The sequence below is a fragment of the Eschrichtius robustus genome, chromosome 13 (assembly GCF_028021215.1).
Source record: "Eschrichtius robustus isolate mEscRob2 chromosome 13, mEscRob2.pri, whole genome shotgun sequence".
NCBI classification, from domain to species: Eukaryota; Metazoa; Chordata; class Mammalia; order Artiodactyla; family Eschrichtiidae; genus Eschrichtius; species Eschrichtius robustus.
In genome coordinates this window covers 89,402,947-89,423,837 of record NC_090836.1, presented here as the reverse complement: position 1 = coordinate 89,423,837, position 20,891 = coordinate 89,402,947, and the positions used below count along the sequence as shown (strand labels likewise).

The 20,891-nt window shown below is 36.7% G+C and overlaps 1 protein-coding gene across 4 annotated transcripts in view; it reads left to right on the top strand.

Annotated features, from left to right (window-relative positions):
- SLC41A2 (solute carrier family 41 member 2) overlaps positions 1-20,891 on the top strand; it is a 130,799-nt gene that overhangs the window by 7,806 nt on the left and 102,102 nt on the right. For 3 of the 4 annotated variants that reach the window (XM_068561228.1, XM_068561229.1, XM_068561230.1), the window contains exon 2: positions 15,612-16,336. In XM_068561228.1, the coding sequence (XP_068417329.1) occupies positions 15,782-16,336 (555 nt within the window). In that variant the 5' untranslated portion in view covers positions 15,612-15,781. Of the gene's footprint in view, positions 1-10,504; positions 10,649-15,611; positions 16,337-20,891 lie in introns of those variants that run through there. The other variant, XM_068561231.1, reaches the window with a different exon arrangement.

Genomic DNA, 20,891 nt, shown 5'->3' with positions numbered 1-20,891 from the left:
ATGAAGTCCTAACCCCGCACTCAGGAATTCCAGATCTTCCAGTTTACCGTTTTTTTGCTGCTTGGTGATACGGATCTGCTACTCAGACCCGCCTATTCATTTCCCCAGCAGTCGTTTGCCTGGTTGCCAGCCGCCTCGTTAGGACGTACTTCCCCTTCTTTTTCTCCATCTCTCTAAATCTTGTTATTTAAGGTTCAGCTCGTCAATGTTTCGTTCACTCCTTCTTTCAACGTTTTTAGTGGACGCCACCTACATTTTGACTAATACTGAGTGGGGAATATGCAGCATTTTGTATCAAAAGCTCACAGACTAGTAAAGAGCAACCTTCATGTAAATAAGTGCAATTACGTATTATAAAACAAGAGCGTTTGAGGGGCAGATACTAAAGATATAAGTGGTCTCTTCCTTCTACACTACCTTATATGGCACTTATAAAAAGGGCAGTTTATGGTATGGTTACATTTCTGGGTCTTCAGTAAATAATTGCTCATTTATTTATTAACAGAAGATAATGCAGAAGATGATTCACCTGTGAATTAGGGAGTGAGACTTGGGAGGGAGCTGTTTCCATTCTTGAGCAATCAACTGTGTTCAAAAATAACTTGAATCCAACTTGCTAGATTCCGGTGTAGGGCATGGAGTTGGGAGGGAGCACTGAAGGACTTGGTTCTGTAATCCTCATCTCCGTGGCCACTCACACTGGTGTACAGGGAATGCCTGTCATTTCTGCTTTATCATTAACTGGTAAGAAAGTTGTGAATTTGAGTCCTGTGTCTTTATTTTACTGACTTTATAACTTGAGCATATTACTTAATCTCTCTGAGACTCAGTTTCCTGAACTGTAGCGTATGAACATGTCTACCTCCTAGGTTTTCAGAAAAGATTATACAAGTACATACAAACAAAGTCTATTCTTTTTGCTTTCAGTGGTTTTGATGTTCTGTAGAATGGGTGATTGTTCTCCTTTCTTTTGGGTTTAAGTTTTTAGATATTTGGGAGGACTTATGGATTAGACTCTAGTTCTTTCTTTTTTTTTGGCCACACCACATGGCTTGCGGGATCTTAGTTCCCCGACCAAGTATCGAACCCATGCCCCCTGCATTGGAAGCATGGAGCCCTAACCACTGGACCTCCAGGGACTTCCCTAGACTCTAGTTCTTTGAAGAAGTGTTTTTTTAATTCTGAGAGTGGCTTTTTGATAAGCTATTCATATTCCTGGTAAGGTATGAATAAACAATATAGGAAAGTAATAGGGCCAAAGAACATTTAGTGGGGAAATAAATCTTTTTCATTATTAACCAGTGTATTCTCCTGGGATTTAAAGCAGACTGTTATATCTATGATCAAGAAAGCAAAATTAATAGGTAGGCCCAGAGTCCAAAGCCTGGCCTGTTTTCTTCATTTTATCTGCCACTTTCCTCTATCTTTTACATAACAAACAGTAAATAATTTTTATGGTAATGTTCTAGTACTCTTTGGAAAAAAAAAGTCAGAAAACTCTTGTCTGTCATTTCTGGATTATAGGTTTCAGAATAACCCCAGGCAAACTCATGATGGAGTCTATCTTTGTAATATTTCTCGTTCTGATTGAGCAGACTTAGTTCTCTAGTCTAGAATAAACCTTACAGTAATGGTTTAAGGTAGTTTGTTTTATTTATAAATTGTAAAAATGTTATTTAGATACCTTTTTAAAAGTAAAAAAGTACATTAGATATGATATTTAAATTTAACAACAGTATTAGAGCTACTTCCTATTCCAGCTTTCATCTTCTTTTTTCCTTTTGAAACATTGTGGTTTCCTGAAGACCTGTGTTGTTCAGTGTATATAGGTATCATTTGTTCTGTGTATATACTGGTCATTATAGATATACAGTATTTTATAGCATGCTGGCAGTTTAATGAAAAGTAGGATGAGTGCAGTGTATACAATGTAAATATCAAACTTCAGTTTATTTTTTAAAGAAAGTAGGAACAACACAGTTGATCTGAAAATTATAAGGTAGGGGTTTAATACAGCAATGTATACCATTTTTGTGCTTCTGTGGTCTAGTATGTTCCTTAGTAAGGGGAGAAAGAGGTGGAAAGTAGGTTTTGAGCCTTTTACAAAAATGTATAATAATAATAATGAATAATGATGATGATAACAAGTTAATATTTATTGAAGGCTCAATACACTGTTCTGAGCACCTTACATGTATTAAGTCATATAATTCTCACAGTGACCCAATGGAGGAGGTATTTTTTCATGAGGAAACTAAAGTATAGAGGCATATGTCCCATAGCTAGTGAAAGTCAGAATTTAAGCCAAAGCAGTTTGACTTTAGAACCCAGCCTCTAAACTACGGTCAATATCATTAGTGTGTTGACACTTCTTCACATTTAATTTTTTGGAAGCAAATCATCTCTTTTAAATGAAGTGTGGAGATTTGCTGAATAAGTCACTTGAAATTCCCCCGTAAAACCACTCAATGCAAATCATGTTATTGATTTATTCATCTGATGAAAGCATTGCAGATATCTCGGGAAGCTTTGTACAGTTTCAAACACAGCATAAAGCATTTGCCAGTGATTCCACATGAATTATACAACTTTGAACAAGCAGTTAATATTCTCCATTTCAAAATTTGTTTGACTGAAATCTGTGCACTCAAGTCTGGGATTTTGGTTGTGCGTAGATTTTATCATCTGAGTTTAATTTCATATTATTCCTTGGAACAAAACCTATTCTTTTCTCAATCCCTGGGGGCAGTGCTTAATAGACAATGTAAGCATGTGTTTGAGCATTAGCAAGGGGGCACCAAAAGAGAGAAAAAAATTTTAAATAATTTAATATTTTGTAATTTTTTTCAGTTTTTTTAATATATAAATTTCAGATTATTTTCCATTATGGGTTATTACAAGATATTGAATATAGTTCCCTGTGCTAAACAGTAAATCCTGTTGCTTATCTATTTTATGTATAGTGGTTTGTATCTGTTAATCCCGAACTTCTAATTTATCCCTTCCCCTCCCTCCCTTTGCCCTTTGGTAACCATAAGTTTGTTTTCTATGTCTGTGAGTCTGTTTCTATTTTGTATATAGATTCATTTGTATTATCTTTTAAGATTCCACATATAAGTGATATATAATATTTGTCTTTCTCTGTCTGACTTACTTCACTCAGTTTGATAATCTCTAGGTCCGTCCATGTTGCTGCAAATGACAATATTTCATTTGTTTCTATGGCTGAGTAATATTCCATTGTATATATATATATATACCACTTTTTATTTATTTATTTATTTATTTATTTATTTATTTATGCCTGTGTTGGGTCTTTGTTTCTGTGCGAGGGCTTTCTCTAGTTGCGGCAAGTGGGGGCCACTCTTCATCGCGGTGCGTGGGCCTCTCATTATTGCGGCCTCTCTTGTTGCGGAGCACAGGCTCCAGACGCACAGGCTCAGTAATTGTGGCTCACGGACCTAGTTGCTCCGCGGCATGTGGGATCTTCCCAGACCAGGGCTCGAACCCATGTCCCCTTCATTGGCAGGCAGATTCTCAACCACTGCACCACCAGGGAAGCCCTATACCACTTTTTTATCCATTCATCTGTCAGTGGACATTTAGGTTGTTTCCACGTCTTGGCTCTTGTAAATAGTGAGGTGAACTAGAGTTTTCATATTTTCTGGATATATGCTCAGGAGTGGTGTTGCTGGATCATATGGTGGTTCTGTTTTTAGTTTTTTAAAGGAACCTCCATAGTGTTTTCCATAGTGGCTGCACCAATTTACATTCCCACAAAAAAAACACTGTAGGAGGGCTCCCTTTTCTCCACACCCTCTCCAGCCTTTATTATTTGTAGACTTTTTGGTGATGGCTGTTCTGACCAGTGTGAAATGATACCTCATTGTGGTTTTGATTGCATTTCTCTAATATGTTGTTGAGCATCTTTTCATGTGCCTGTTGGCCATCTGTTAATGTTTTGTGGCTTTTAAAGAAACAATGAAATAGTCTTTCCAGGAAAAGTTGTACCTTGTTGTGACTCTTATTTTGTTTGGAGTTATCATTTTGAATTATATGTCATGGCTCATAGGGGAGACACACTGTAGACTTGATGGCAACCTGGCCCTGCCTTGGAACTTGGTGGCACAGATGCAGTTATTTATTCATGATCGTCTAACAATATAAAATATAAATGAAATCATTGCTGTGAATACAGCGGAATGTTAGTTTTCTGGAAGTGTTTAGGATGTATTAATTGAGTGAATGTTGCCTTTTAGTTGTGTTCCTACTGGGAAACTGTGGAGGGGGAGAAGTAGGAAAGAAGAAATTTTAGAGCCCCTGGGAGTTTTAGAAAGAGGAAATTTTAAGTAGCCATTAAAAATAACTTTGTAGGATACTGATAACTTTTTGATATTTTATGAAATGCAAAAAGCAGGATGCCAAACTGTGTGTAATGTGAACCAATTTTTGTTTTAAACATAGATATAGAAAAAATATATCAACAATAAAGTTATCATATGCACTAATACATCATCAGTGATTATCTCTAGATGGTGGGTTTCCAGAATAAACAACTTTGTTTGTCCTTGGCCTTTATTTATTTGTTTATTTTGCATTGAACACATCGCTTCTGTGAAAAATAGAAAAACAAAAGAAGAGAACTCTATGCCAGTGGATGTTAGAAGCACCATTTCCAAATGAGCTGGGAAAGAAGGGTAGTCAGGATATTTTTATGAGCAAAGGCCAGTATGTGGCAACTAAGTTGTTTTGGGATGTCTTTGAGGGTAGTTTTAGTTTGAACTTCAAGTTGGACTTAGAGCCCTTGGGCTCCTTTTTTTTTTTTTTTTTTTTAAACTGGTATTTGAATAAAAAAGTACGCAGCTCTGACCAAAGGGTAGAGGAGAGACTTGATTGCAGAGAGTAAAGATACTGAAAGAGTTAGATCATTATTTCAGTTTGATGCCAAAATAGTTTAGTAACATAACACTGTGTACCTGTGGTTCACCTAATCTAATAGAGCCTCTTGCTGTGAGTTTGTGCACTTGAGCTGCCTTCACAGCTCTGTGTACCAGGGAGCAGTATTGAGGGAAAGTACAGTTTGGGAACGGGGAAGATCAGTGTCATCTCCCTGGGTGGTACCATTGTGAAGGTGTCCCAGCGAGGGAAGGTGATGGTAGGCCACCACCTGAGGAAGACCTCGCTCGGTTTGGGAGCTGTCCTGTTTCATCACCTAGTAGAAGGTAATGTAATTCTATGTGGCCTGCTCAGCAGGGTGTAGCGTGCTGCTTCACCTCAGGGATTGGGGAGGGAGAAGGGCCCCTGGAGGGGTAGAATGGCTCTGAGTAAATATTTGGGATGGGATCACCATGAAAATTATGGGGCACTCTTGGTCTTCAAATGTAGAAGAAAAATGTTAACCTTACACGTGGCAAATCATTTTTCCCTTTTCCTTTTCTTAGAAAGAAGATTTTTACTTTGACACGTCGTTATCCATTCTGCACTTTACAATTCTGGAAGATTTTATATTCAGTTTTCACTTTAATTGTACAAAGAATAAAGTGTATATTTTAAGTTGGCCCTAGAAGTATGTTCGCGTTTTTAAAATGGAATTCTCTTTAAGAATATAAGGATGTATTAAGGCTAAAAGTATGAAAGTATACTTTTTGGTGAGTTCTGAATAATAATTTCTCTTCATTTGAAATGCTGAACTCCAGTTACCTAGTCTCTAAATTTAGGTATTTCAGATTTATAAGTGCCAGAGAAAACCAGTAAGGAAATGTATTATTTATGTTTTATTCTCATGTATACTACCTTTTACACAAAGGTATTGAGTCACTTTATAAAAAATAACATTTACAAGAAATATTGATTTTTTAAAAAGTTATGAAACCAGTACCAGAGAAAATAAAACTAGGGTGATTGATAAGGTGGTGATGTTCTCAGCAGTAGTTTGCAGGAAATTAAGGAATGTCAGTTGCAAGTTAATTGCAAGAGAGAGGTTAAGTAGTTTTTTTGAATAAGATACATGTAAGAAATGTTTTAAAATGGGAGATTCTTTCTCGGCTTCAAAACAGAGTTCTCTGATTGAGCTCCTTTGCTACCAACTATTCACCAAGTTGTTTCAAACAGTAGTACTAAGTGATATTTCTGGTCATTGTTTACTACCTGTATTATAAAACTGTATTGCTATTAATCTAATCAGAATCTCTAGTTAAATGATTGGGTTTTTTTTTCACTTTTCAGTTGATTTGATAGGGGATAAATATAATCAAAGTTCATTCTACCAAGTGCCAGTCAGTGCACTTGGTAGAATGAACTGTACTTTGTTTATGCGGTACACTTAGTTCTTTGGACACACACTATATTTATTCTGTCAACATTTTCTCAATAAGCAGAAATGGTTCAACTGCGGATTTTTTTTAGTTGATTCATTGGCTTGTCTTCGGTGTATCCTTCTTCCAAATAAAGCATTCTTTTTTTTTTTTTTAAAGATTTATTGATTGATTGATTGATTGATTGCTATGTTGGGTCTTCGTTTCTGTGCTAGGGCTTTCTCTAGTTGCAGCAAGTGGGGGCCACTCTTCATCGCGGTGCGCGGGCCTGCGCGGGCCTCTCACTATCGTGGCTTCTCTTGTTGCGGAGCACAGGCTTCAGACGCGCAGGCTCAGTAGTTGTGGCTCACGGGCCTAGCTGCTCCGCGGCATGTGGGATCCTCCCAGACCAGGGCTCGAACCCGTGTCCCCTGCATTAGCAGGCAGATTCTCAACCACTGCGCCACCAGGGAAGCCCAAAAGCATTCTTTTTTAAAAATTATTTTTTTAAGTGGGGTTGAGGGTTGTGATTCTGAAAACAAATCAGTTGTCTGGTTCTGGTTTCCTTTGGAACATTATTTGAGATGTAATGAGGATTTATTATACCGAAGATTTATTATACCCACTGATTCTTTCTCTGGGCTCAAACAAATTCTGTACAAATGTTTGGCTGTCTTTTAGGCCTATAGAAACTTTAGGATTGATAAATTTTATGATGTTACTCTTTTCTATCAGTGGGCAGTCTTAGAAATGAGTGATTGTTTTATGGAGTCCTTTAGCTTTGGGATATCAGGAGCTGAATCATGCCCATGATTTCTCAAGCTTCTGTGTTTGTTAGAGAATATCAGGACTCCAAATCAAGAAAGCTTGACATCACTACCTGTTACCTAAATGAAACCTGTGTGAGTGCTTGAATTCAGTTTAATTAGACAGTTTCCAGTTTAAGCCAAAAAGTCAACATTTTTTTTTCTAGGAGCTAACTCTATGCATTTCAACCAAAGCAAAAAAAGGGAGGGGGGAGATACGTTGATTCCACTTTAGAGGTGAGCCTTTTAATCGGGGAGGACAGTATTTGTGAGGTAGCAGTTTTTATATTTCGGTTTCCAGGTACTTATTTTGGCCGCCTCACGGCATGTGGGATCTTAGTTCCCCGACCAGGAATCAAACCTGTGCCCCCTGCTTTGGAAGCGCAGAGCCATAACCACTGGGCTGCCTGGGAATTCCCTCTTCCAAGTACTTTTAAATGACCTGAACAATGATAAAAATTGTGGTATGTGTATTGCTATAACTCAGCTATTGTTTGGACCAGTTTGAGACTTAACAGCATATGGAGTTTGCAGAATAGTTACTGACTGGACTCATCTTCGTTCTTTAGAATTGTTGCCTTTGGATAGTTCCTTTTCCTTAGTTAACTACAGGAAATGAGCAAAAGAGGTCCATACATTTTTTTTTTCTAGTTATACATTCTTAACTGGATATCGAATTATACCTCTGGCAAGCAGCAGTAGTACATTTGGAATTCTGGAGATTTCTTTTACAGTGCCATATTGATTTTTAACTTTTGAGGGTCAAGTGATATGTCAGATATCATCGGAGACACAAGATGTCATCTTTGCCATGTAAGAACTGGCAGTGGGAGACCAAATGGACACCTTTCATTTAAAAAAAAATTTTTTTAAACTGTACCTGAGGAAGATTGCTAACTGTTTTGGGCATTTAATTTTGACTGTTTTTTTCCTCTCTGTACCCTTAACCCTGCATTAATTTGGGTAGATTTCTTTGAGGTGGTAAACTTTTATTGTGACATTTTGAATGAGGTGAAAGTTTCCGGACATTAGGAAAAATTTGGTAGAAAGTGTAGAGGTGGGAAAGCTGAATAAAGGAAATTTGATTAAATAGAGGAAGCTTAGAGAAGAGTACGAGGTAGTAATTTAGCAGATTTAGGAAATCTAGTAGAAGGCAATGCGTCAGTATGAAACAATTAGAAAAAATAAGCAATGTAGGCAGCCCCGTGGAGAATAGTGAAATCAAAGGGTTAAAAATGAGAACTGGTTTTAGTCATAGCTGTAGGACTATCTCAAATGGGGAAGAGAGTTCTTCAGTGTGATTCAGTAGTCAAGGTCTGTGATCCCCATGAATGGGACTAGGGTGACCTCATGGTTCTGATGCATTCTCAAGGGAGAAGCATTTGTCAGTGAGGTCATGGCAGGACAGCAGAAAGTGGCATCAGAGTGAACATGAGAAAACCAAAGGGGTGATTAGTTAAGAGCTGTTTGGGATATGTGCTGAGAAAAGTGGTTTGTTGGTCAGTTCTTCAGGAAAAGGGAGTTTGGGATGAGGAATGGGGAAGCTGAGGAGTTCAGATGTGAAACTGAAATCTAAAAGGCCACTGAGACTTTTTAAAATAGTTTTTGCTTAAATGGAAAGAGCTAATCATTGAAATCAGTGAGGATTTATGTTTACACAAGTTTCATTCTTTAAATGAACGTAGTGGAAGAAAACTGAGCGGCCGTAAAGGCAGCCTGTGGTTTGGGTGCTGTAAAAAGCAAATTAAATCGACATAATCCTTCTGTGTGAACCTGCTATTCAGTTAAACAATTAAGTACTTACTGGATATTATTCAAAAGAATGTACCAAAATTTTTTATAAAACAAAATAATTTGTGCAATATCGGCTAAGGTCTTTAGCTAGTATTGGCTGGCATGACCTCTCTGAAATCTGATTTAACTGACCGCATAACACATCCTGTTTGGTGACTATCTGCATCTTCGTAACAAACAGAAACAGAAGACATATATTCAGAGGAAATGAAAGAAGCAGAATGGGGACTTCCCTGGTGGCGCAGTGGTTAAGAATCCACCTGCCAATGCAGGGGACATGGGTTCGAGCCCTGGGCCGGGAAGATCCCACATGCCGTGAAGCAACTAAGCCCGTGCGCCACAACTACTGAGCCTGTGCTCTAGAGCCCGTGAGCCACAACTACGGAGCCCATGTGCCACAACTACTGAAGCCCGCGCGCCTAGAGCCCATGCTCCACAAGAGAAGTCACCACAATGAGAAGCCTGCGCACCGCAATGAAGAGTAGCACCCACTCGCCGCAACTAGAGAAAGCCCGCGCGCAGCAACGAAGACCCAACGCAGCCAAAAATAAATAAATAAAATAAATAAATAAATTTTAAAAAAAGCAGAATGCACACTTGCAGAGTGGTGAAACTAAGAATACACAGTAACCATAAGCTGGCTTGACTTCTAGGTTATTTTGTGTGTGTGTGTGTGTATGTGTGTGATAGTGCTGTGGTTTTATGTGTGCTTATACAAATGTAAAATACCTCCCCCAACAAGTTTTGAGATTTTCGACTAAATGCGATAATCTTTTTGTTGTTGTTATGGGAAGATAACGAAGTGTTAATCTTCCATTTATTGCCTCTCTTAGTAATGAGGCGTGACTTAGGCCTGCTAACTCACAGCTCTGATGAATTCTTCAAGTGTATTATTTAACCTTTGCAATGGAACAGAATGCCTTTTCCAGCACGATGGGCAGATTTTCTCCGAGATACTGATTTAGTAAATCAACACACATACAATACAATTCTTTTTCTTCTAAAAACAAGCAATTTTAACATTAATGTTTTTTTGTTTTTGTAACTACAGTTGAATTCATCAGGATTGTTTTGTATTAGTTTGTTTTCCTTTAAGTCAGTGGTTCCCTGACACAACTCTATAGATTAATGCTGGCCCATGACAAAGCTTTCACAGGGAGCATGAAGTGAGTTCTTGATAAATCTAAATGTGCTCAATGGAAAGGCTTTTAGTCCAAGACTTTGTCCTTTCTGCATTTTTATTTTTAAAGGAAAGATCATTTTTAAATTGGTAAAATTTGGGGGGAAATTCAGTTAATGAGATCTAAATGTTTGGAAAACACTGTTTTCAAACCTTTAACCATAGACAGAATCCTTATGTGCTCATATATCAGAGAGATTCTCTTAAACTAAACTAGATGGGAATCTGTGGGTCAGATTCTTCTTTAAAATATTTACTTTTTTGGTTAGCTTTTGTTAGATCATGCTGTGGTGGTAAACAATTCCAGACTCTCAGTGGCTTTCATCAGCAAAGCTTTCTTTCTCTCTCGTGTTGCATGTTGCTTCTAGGTTGCTGCAGCTCTGTGTGTTTTCTTTGTCCCAGGACCCAGTCTGAAGAAGCAGCACTTACCTAGGACATGTCATTCCCATGTCAGACGGAAAAGAAGCCCTAGCTGAACTATTTCTGTTTGTAGTTGTTGCTGCCATCATGAGTCAGATGCCCAAACCTGATGTCAGTGGACGTGAGGCAGTATAATCCTCCCATAGTCCCTGCAGGTAACATGGCAACAGGTGGAGAAAACAATCCTCTTATAGGAGGGGAGCAATAAATGGGAGTAAGTAAATCTGTCACAATATCACTCATGTGACTGAAGCACTCATGTGATGTAATGAAAATGTTAAAGAACAATAATAAACATGTATCTACTACCAAGCTTAAAAAATATAACCACTACTTTTGAAGTTCCCTGTGTGCTTTTATACTACTTCCCCAATTGTAACCATTCTCTTGAAATTTGTGCTTGCTTATCATCCCCTTCTTCATATATTCCATTGTGTGACTCTCCCGCCATTTATCTTTTTTCTTGAGTTAATTCCAGTTTTTTTGCTAGTGTGAAAATATTGCTAAGGATATTCTTTTATGTGTCTCCTGGTGTACAAAGCAAGAGTTGCTTCAGGGTATGTACTTAGCTGTGGAATTGCTGGAATGTGGGGCATATGTGTCTTCAGTTTTAGTAGGTAATACCAAATTGTTTTCCAACATGGTTGTACAGTTTACACTTGCACTAGTGGTGTTGTATGTGTTACCAGTTCTCATGTCTTTGTTCACATTTGAAAGTCTGACAACATCTAATTTTTAGTCTAATGGGTGTAAATCAGATTCTTTTTTGAATGTTCAGGGAAGTGCTTCTCAAACTTCCATGTGTACATAAATCACTTGGAGATGCTATTAAAAGCACAGGTTGTGATTCAGTAGGTTGGGTTATGCTTGGGAGCTGAGATCCTGCATTTCTCATAACCACCCATGTGATACCAGTGGTGCTGCACCGTGGACCATACTTTGAGTAACAAGGGTTTAAGGCACTCAGATAGACTTGCCCCTGTGTTGGCTCCACATAACACCTAAAGGATCTTTGGAACAAAATTGCTGCACAACAGCATTTGATATAGCCACTCAATCTAGGGTTTTTGAATCATCCCTGATATTTTTATTGACATTACATGAGCACTATAGATAATACTTTTTTTTCATGTAGCAATTTGGAAAAAAAAATCCCAAGCCACAATGTTAATCACTGTACTTGTTTTACCTGCTGCAGATGCTTTTTTTTTTTTTTTTTGGAAACTTCTGTTTTGTGCAAACATTGGCCATTAGCAAATAAAGTAGTGGATTCCTTTTTCCTAGAGATTGCTTGCTTTATAACTTACAAAGAGAATTGAGAATTTAAACCTAAGCTAACCTAAACTTTTAAACCTAAACTTTTAAAGACACTGTTTATTTTCGGCTGTGTTGGTACTAGATTAAAATAACCTATTAGGTAGCTAAAGAGTAACCCATAAATATCTCCACTGGTATTCTTTAACTTAAAGCACCTAAAACCAGGGGAAACTTTCCCCAATTCTATTCACTTATTTTTTAAATTTTTAGTTGTTTTTACTCATTCATGGATGAATAACAATATAGAGCAACCCAACCAACTTTTTATTTAGTGGCATATGTGTACATTACCTATTTAAAATCAACCACAAAGTATTTTGATTGTAACCATTATTCAGTGAGTTTCTAAGTGATATCTTTAAAGGAAGAAAATTTAAGGAGTCTTTAAGGGAGATAATAGACCTTGTCAATATGCAAGCATTAGAATAACTGATCACTCATTAACTGGATAAAATGAAGGATAAATAAAAATAAACACATTTTCCTCAGTGCAGGATGGTGGTATGTGGTCCGTGGCATGCACTGGTAGCAAGGTAATTCCTAGTACTTCCAAATTGCATTATTTAAAAAACAGATGTTAGGACAGAAACACCACTCAGACTAGCTTAAGCAGTGGAGATTTCTTGGCCCACATAATTGGGAAGAACAGGGATGGAACAGACTTTAAATAAATAAGACAGACATTCTAATCATGATGTCAGACCCTCTCATCATCTCCTAGCTCTGATTCTCTGTTTCTGTGGATCCTTTTCTAACATAGATGAGCTTTCCTCCAAGTGTTAGTGGTGGTGGTGGTGGTAGTGGTGGTCGAGGGAGCTTTTTGAGGAGGAAGACAGAGTGACAGCTTCAGAACTATTTCATTCCAAGAGGAAGTGAGAAAGCACCCTTCCAGAGCCCTTCCCCTCTGAAGTAGCCCTGTAAGTCATTCACTCTTTGCTCTATTAACTGTTTCCTTCACTGCCTTTACCACAAATTATCTCATTTATTTATTTGCTCACCTGATTGTTGTTCCTCCCCACTACAAGGAAAAATCCTTGAAGCAAGAATAGTGCCTCTTTTGTTAATGGGGCAACCCCAGGATCTAGTAGCCATTCAGGAAATAATAAGCCAACAAATATGTGAAATTCCGGGGTAGGACTCAGGCCTGCTCCAGGCACTTGTCATTATGTGGTCTGGAGGGGAGGGGACTGATCACTAGGCCTACCAGAACCTCATGGAACAGGGCAAGTGTGGTTTTACGTGGGAGATGGAAATACCATAAGCTGAAAAACTGGGGAAAGATGCTGAGGAAACAACAATAAAAATGTGGTTTTTTGTTTGTTTGTTTTATGCTCTTTAAGCGTAGTTTACCATTTCACCCAACTGCCCAGTCTTGTTGTATAAGGTTGTGCAGATCCTGCAGTGCCTGAAGGTGCTTGGCTGAGGGGATGGAGGGGGGCTGAAATCCAGGCGGAGACCCCATTCCTGTGGCTTCCTTTTTCCAGGAGGCACTGTTTTAAATTTACCCAAAGGCTCTATCTGGTCTCTGTACACAGTGGCCCTGTGTACAGAATATCCACCTCTCCATCTAACCTTCTGAAGAAAGAATACTAGGGGCAAAAGTAAGAGCTGGATGTGTCTTTGCATCTGGATCCTGCTGGCCAGCTCAGTGCAGACTATGTGATTAACCATGTCCTGCAAACACTCCAAGAGAGATGACTTGTTTTGGGAAATTCCTCTTTTTTTAACCTTCTCCTCACTCCATTTTCCTATTTAGTGTTAGCTGGTCAATTTTCCTGAGCATGCTTTTTGAGCTGAATGGTGACTGAATGGTGATATACATACTGTCATCTTTCTTTATTGTTTATCTACATTTCTCTGCATTTCCATTTTGATTATCCTTATAATTCTGCTTCAAGAGGAAGAAGAAATTGCCTATATCCATCACTGGCCCTTCAGTGGAATAGACTTGTCTGAAAGCTTTATCTCTGAGGTTTGTTCTGTTTTTTGTTTGATTAGAGATCTCTTTGGGACAGTGAAATGCTCACTACTTAAAAAGAGGTGAATTGGTTGAAGGAACAGAAACCTGCTCAATCTGACTCATGTAAGGCTGCTGGGAATCTCATAAGTTCCAGACATACAGCTGAGCCCTTCTTACATGGAAAGTTCTCAGGCAGTGGTTCTGGCTTTCTTCCTCTTTGTGGACTGCTTGGGTTCTTCTTTGCTTCACTCTGGACATTGTTTCCATTCCTTTGATTTTCTTTAAACACTGCCTTTGTCTGCATACTGATCAGCCTGCAAGTGGCAAAAAATGGCAACTAGTACATAATCTCATTGGATTCTCTGCAGGTCCACGGGATGTCTGTACTGTAATCACTTGGGGAAACTTAAAAAAAAAAAAAAAGGTTTATATGCCTCAAACTTATTCTGAGTCAGTAGGTCCAGAGTCCTAGAATCTATATTTTAAGAATATTCCCCAGCAGGAATTCCCAGACCCCTCCATAATCACAAGAGGGAAGAAAGGAAAGTAAGTGAATGATGAAATAGATGAACCAGATCCTAGCATCCACTTGTCCCCAACATAACCCCTTTTCTTTTTCCCTTTGCCATTCCTTGTTATTGATCTTCCTATCCAAGGAGAGGAGATCGATATTCTAAGAAATTGAAAACATGTATTGAAGAATAGAATGGTTTTCATTAAAGCAGCAGTATAGTAGCAATAATTCTTAGCCTAGCTTGGTGGGTGGGCAGTCCAGTTAGGCAGTGGGCCATCTATCCCTTATCAAATCAGAGCCAGTTTGTTGATCTTGGATGCTCTTATAAATGTAAGACAGGGCTGGGCGTTCCTGAGAAACACCTGAGGCCTTAGACCCACCCTAATAACTTTGAAAACTTACATACCTGTGGTGGCAGCTGTCCCAAGAGTCAGACTGTCTACCTGGGCAGGTGATGTATGACCTCACAACTTCAGTGCCTGTCACTCTCAAACCAGCTTACACAATGTGTCTGTGTCTTTAGTTCAGGATCTTTAGGGAGAATCTTGTCCATAACCAGCCAATCAGGAGCATACTCTGGGATTAAGGGTCAGAGCTGACTTTGAGAAGGGCATTAAGTGATAAGTGCATTGCAAGCTTTCTTTTGGTTGGCTTGCAAAATAGGATTAAGTGAATATTTGTAATCCCTTTTCATTTTGGTTATTTCTTAGGTAACAGAGGGATTATATTCCTAAATCAACTATAATGAATTTTTTGTATGTCAGAAACTACAAATATGACATCAGCCTAATTTTACATGTGAAGTAAATGCCATGTACCCTATTTAGGATATTTATCAAATAATTTCATGGCAAACATTATCATCGTTTCTTCATATTTTAATAACAAAATGTATATTATATTAAGTTGTAAATAAAGTAACACGGATTATTATTTAATATGTTTAAAATATAATGTCATATACTTTACCTTTGTTGTGCCTGCATATGTAAAGGGTTGTAGCAATTTGATTCTGAGACCTCAATATAAGTAATGGAAGCCATTACTTTAATAACTTTGTCTACTTTAGAATTTCAGAGACATTTGAAGACTTTACATGGGTGTTAATTACATAAAGTATGCAAAGATAAACATTTTTAACCAAGATAGAACACACAAAAAAGCTGTATACTACATTTCTGTGTACAAAGCAGTTATGTGTTAAGCCCAAAGGGTATAATATCGTACATTAGGGTTGGTTTAAGAACGTGTTATTTTATACCTTTAATTATGAAGTATCAAGATAGTTAATCTGACTTTTAAAAATTATTTTATTTTATTTTTCCAGATCCAATCCCTCTGTGGAACTTCTAAACATCTTCTTTTAGTGGAAACGTTGTTTTCTACACAATGAAGTCAACATCTTAATTTAAACCAGCATTCATGTGGTTCTGATTCATCTGCTATGGTTCATGAAGCTTGAGATCTAAGGCATACAGGGTCTTTTGCGATGACAATATGACTAATAGTAAAGGAAGATCTATTACTAACAGAACAAGTGGTGGTCCAAGTAGTGGAGGAGGTTTTGTAGACTGGACTTTAAGTTTAAATACAATTCAATCTGATAAGTTCTTAAACTTACTGTTGAGTATGGTTCCAGTAATTTACCAGAAAAACCAGGAAGACAGGCACAAAAAAGGAAACAGCATTTGGCAAGATGGGTTATCAACTGCAGCACAAACTTTTAGTAATAGATCTGAACAACACATGGAATATCACAGTTTCTCAGAGCCATCTTTTCATGGCAACAGTGGGCACACGCCATCAAGCTGTAGCCAAAAGTATGATGACTACGCCAACTACAATTATTGTGATGGAAGGGAGGCTTCAGAAACTACAGCCATGTTACAAGATGAAGATGTATCTAGAGATGGTGATGAAGATGTCATTGTGGAAGCAAACCAGAAATTACCAAAGGAGTCCAGTGGTGTCATGGCACTGCAAATACTTGTGCCATTTTTGTTAGCTGGCTTTGGAACAGTCTCAGCTGGCATGGTTTTGGATATAGTCCAGGTGGGTTTTCATCTTTGTTTAACTTCACTGTCTTTGTTGTTTAAAGTGCTTTGTGTCTGTTACTAATCTCAGACATTATATTTAGATTTAATTTATCCCTACTGATGCTGACTTTGGTGAAGAAACTGCTATTTCTAAGTGTTTTTTTGTTTGTTTTCCTTTAGAAGTTCTAAGAGAATTATCTCATTCTGACCATAAAGTAACTTTTCATAAAATATTAAATAGTAAAGTAATTCCAAATTGGGTAAATCAGCTAAATGAATAACTCAATAAATGTTATATTTAAATACATCCTTATTTTAAAAATAAAAATTAATATATGCTCATTAAAATGAATTCAAACAATGCAGAGGATTAAATAAAAGATAAGTCTTTCCTATTCCTCATCTCCAAACCAAAACTCTCTTCCCCTCCAGAGGTTACCATTGTTAAGAGTTTGCTGTATATACTTGCAGACTTTTTTCTATGCTTATATACATGCATATGTGCAGAGTCTTTTTTCAAAAATAAAAATGAAATGCTATATATATTTTTCTGCAGTTTATTTGCATTGCTTATTAATGTATCTTGGACATCTTTCCAAATTAGTAACAAAGATATTCAGCATTTTAAAAAGAGTGCTTGATATTTCCATTGTATATATACACCAAAATTTACTTATTCACTCTCCCATGCTGGTGCTATAACAAATATCCTTATAAATTTATCTTTACACACTTATACTAATTTTTTAATAGGATAGGTTTTAAAAATGGGATTGCTGGGTATTAGGGCAGCTGTATGTGTTTAAAATTTTTATAGGTATTGTCAAATTGCCTTTCAAAAAGTTTGTACCAATTTGTAGTCCTGCCATCAGTATATAAGTACTTTTATCTATCCATACCCTTATCAACATTGGATATTCTTGATCTTTTTCATTTTTGCCAATTGATAGGAAAATGTTATCATATTTTAATTAACATTCTTTAATTATTATTAATGTCTTAGCATCTTTTCATGTGTTTATTGGCCATTCTTACCTTTTCTGTGAATATTTCTTATATACTTTTTTGTATCTTTTATCCATTTAAAAAATAGGTACATTACTTATTGACTTACAGGAGTTCTTAATGTAGTATTATATAAAATTACAAAATTACCTATTATATAATTACCTTTCTAAAGTAGTAAATTGTTAAAAGGTGGCATTCTGTTACTATCAGTTTTCAATCATCAGTCAGAGAAAGCTTGGCTCTAGGAAAGGGTTAGAAACATTATCCTCATGTGCCTTTGTCTTTCATTGTTTGCTCCCTAAAAGAAACCTCAGGTTATCTGTGACTCTAAGACACTTTTAAGCAGATAACATTTTTATGTAAATGGAAAACATACATGAATAGAAACCTAATTTTTCCACCATCAGATGGAGAAAAGTTATGAAAAGATATACTGTGTTAAGTATATTGAATTTTTGAATAGACCGTAATACTCTAGGGAGACCAAACCTATCTGTCCACCTGAAATATAATTTTTTCAAATTATTACCATAGTATCATAGCTGCTAAAATGAATATGCTGTTTTGGGTTGACTTTTTTTTTTCTTCATATACCAGTTATTCTGAAGAAACACTCAACATTTAGCTATAGGATGATAACATCTATAGGAAAAATATGTTAGAGTATAGATTATTAAGCAGAATATTTACATAGTTCATTATGTACCTTCCTCTGATGCATGTTCACTTATTTCTTGATGCTATTTGAGAGAAGAGCACATGTGTAATTGGGAAAAGTTCCTTTATGATTTTATGAACTTTAATACTGCTAGCCCTAAGGACTTTATAGTGTTAAACTTCAGTGTTAAAAATCATAAAGACATAATGTAAATGTTTTGAAAGATTTCATTTGAATGAGGTTTTTAAAACTTTTAAATTGTGAAATTTAAAACATACAGGGTGAAAACAAACAGCTCAGTGAAAACAAAAGCATACAGCTCAGTGAATTTTCATGACACAAACAACCGTATAACCATCACCTGGGTCAAGAAATAGACTCTTACCTATACTTCATTAGTCTTCATTAGTGCTCCCTTCCAATAGCTTCCTTTTTTCTCCATCACCAAAGATAATCAATAATCTGATATTTTTTTAAATAATCTGATTTTTATAAGAACTTTTTTGTCTTTATAAGCGTGTATTATTAAGCACCACTGCTTGGTTTTACTTAATTCTTTTCAAAATTTATCCAGTGGAAGTATAGAGTATATATTCTTTTATGTTTGGGTTTTTTTGGTCAACATTATGTAGGTTTTAGGAAACTGTTCATTTATTTTTATTGCTGTGTTGTAATCCAGTGTATAAATACATCACAATTTATCCATTCTACTATTTTTTTAAATCCATTCTACTATTTTTTTAATCCATTCTACTGTTGATGGACATTGGGCTTAATGGTGTTTCCAGGCTCTTGCTGTATGTGTGCATGCATTTCTCTTGGGTATATATGTAGAAATGGAATCTCTAGGTCTTAGAATATGCAGATATTTAAATATAGCATTTGTCAAGTGGTTTTCCAAAGTGGTTGTACCAATTTACAGACTAATATAGCAGTATGTGAGAGGTCCAGTGCTCTATATTATTGTTTATACAAGGTATCAGAAGTCTTTTTAATTTTAGAAATTCTGGCATATGTGGGGTGGCATCTCATTGAGGTTTTAATTGGGATTTTCCTGATGACTAATGATGTTTACTGACCATTTGGATATCATTGGTGAAGTTTCTTTGCCCATTTTCCTATTTGATTGCTTATCTTTGTCTTATTGATTTATAGGAGTTATTTGCATATTCTGGATGTAAGCCTTTTAGTTATATGTATTACAAAATTTTTTCCCCTCTGGCTTGCTTTTTTACTCTCTCAGTTGTGTGTTTGGATGAACAGTTCTTAAGTTTTATACAGTCCCCTTTTCCCTACCTTGCTATGGTCTGTGCTTTTTGTCTCCTGTTTAAGAAATCTTGCCATACGCTGTGAATTAAGATATTCTCTTATAATAGCTCCTTGAAGCTTTGTTTTGCCTTTTACATTTAGATCATTCCCTACTGGGAGTCGGTTTTTGTATAGAGTGTGAGGTAGAGGTTATATTTTTTCCTTTCCACATGGATTTCCAATTGTCTCTGCACTGTTATATAACCAAAATATTTATTATAAATATAAATATTTGCCCATTTATGTGTAGGTCAACTTCTGGGCTCTCAATTCTGTTCCTTTGGTGTATTTATGTCTCTTGTCGTGAATGCCACACCATCATCATTACTCTAGTTTATAAATCTTGATATCTAGTAGAGAATGTTCTCTCTTTATTCTTCCTGAAGAGTGCTTTGGTTACTCTTTTCCCTTTGCATGTTTATGTATGTTTTAGTATAAAAGCTTGTCAGTTTTCAAAAAAAGTAGTAGCGATTGTGATTCAGAGATAATAAGGGAGAGAATTGACTCTACACTGTTTAGCCTTCCAACACAGGTATGTGGAATAATAGCCTCCATTTATTTAGGTCATCTTTAATTCCCCTCATTGATGTTTTACAGTTTCTGAACACAGGTCTTTTACATTTTTAGCTGGGTTCGTTCTAGTTATTTTGCTTCATATATCCCAGACTCAGAGCTAAAGAAGCCGGCAACCAAGAAATGCCAACAAGGGCAGACAAAACAAAACAAAACCAACAAAAGCCTGCTCGTTGTAGCTGAAGGACTAGGAAAGGGACACCCTAGCAAGACAAAACAGTTTTAGACAATAACTGTTCTACTCTAGCCAAACACTACAGAAAAAACCGTGGCCTCACCCACATCCACTTCAGCAAAGGCCCAGCGGGGAGCCTGGAGGGCATTCTGCTAAGTGAAATAAGCCAGATAGAGAAAGACAAATATTGCATGGTATCACTTACATGTGGAATCTTAAAAAAAAAAAGTCAAACTCATAAAAACAGAGAGTAGAATGGTGGTTGCCAGGGCCTGAGGGGGTGAGGGAAATGGGGAGAAGTTGGTGAAAGGGTACGAACTTTCAGTTACAAGGTAGGTATGCTCCAAGAATCTAATGTACAGCATGGTGACTGTAGTTGATAATACTGTATTGTATACTCGATACTTGCTAAGAGAGTAGATCTTAAGTATTCTCACCAAAAAAAAAAAAAAAAAAGTAACTCTGTGAGGTGATAGATATGTTAATTAACTTGTTGGGGAAATTCCTTTCATAATGTATATGTATATCAAGTCATCATACTGTACCCTTAAAATATATTACAATTCTATTTGTCAATTATACCTCACTAAAGCTTAGAAAAAATGAGCAAAATATACTGAAAGCAAGCAGAAGAAAGGAAATAATAAATATAAAAGCAAAAATCAATGAAATTGAAAGCAGGAAAAACAGTAGAAAAAAGTCAGTGAAACGAACATCTGGTTCTTTGAAAAGACCAATAAATCTGACAATTTGTAGCAAGACTGACAATGAAAAAAAAAAAGAGAGAAGACATAAATTACCAAGATCAGAATGAAATAGGGGATATCACTACAGATCCTGTAGACATCA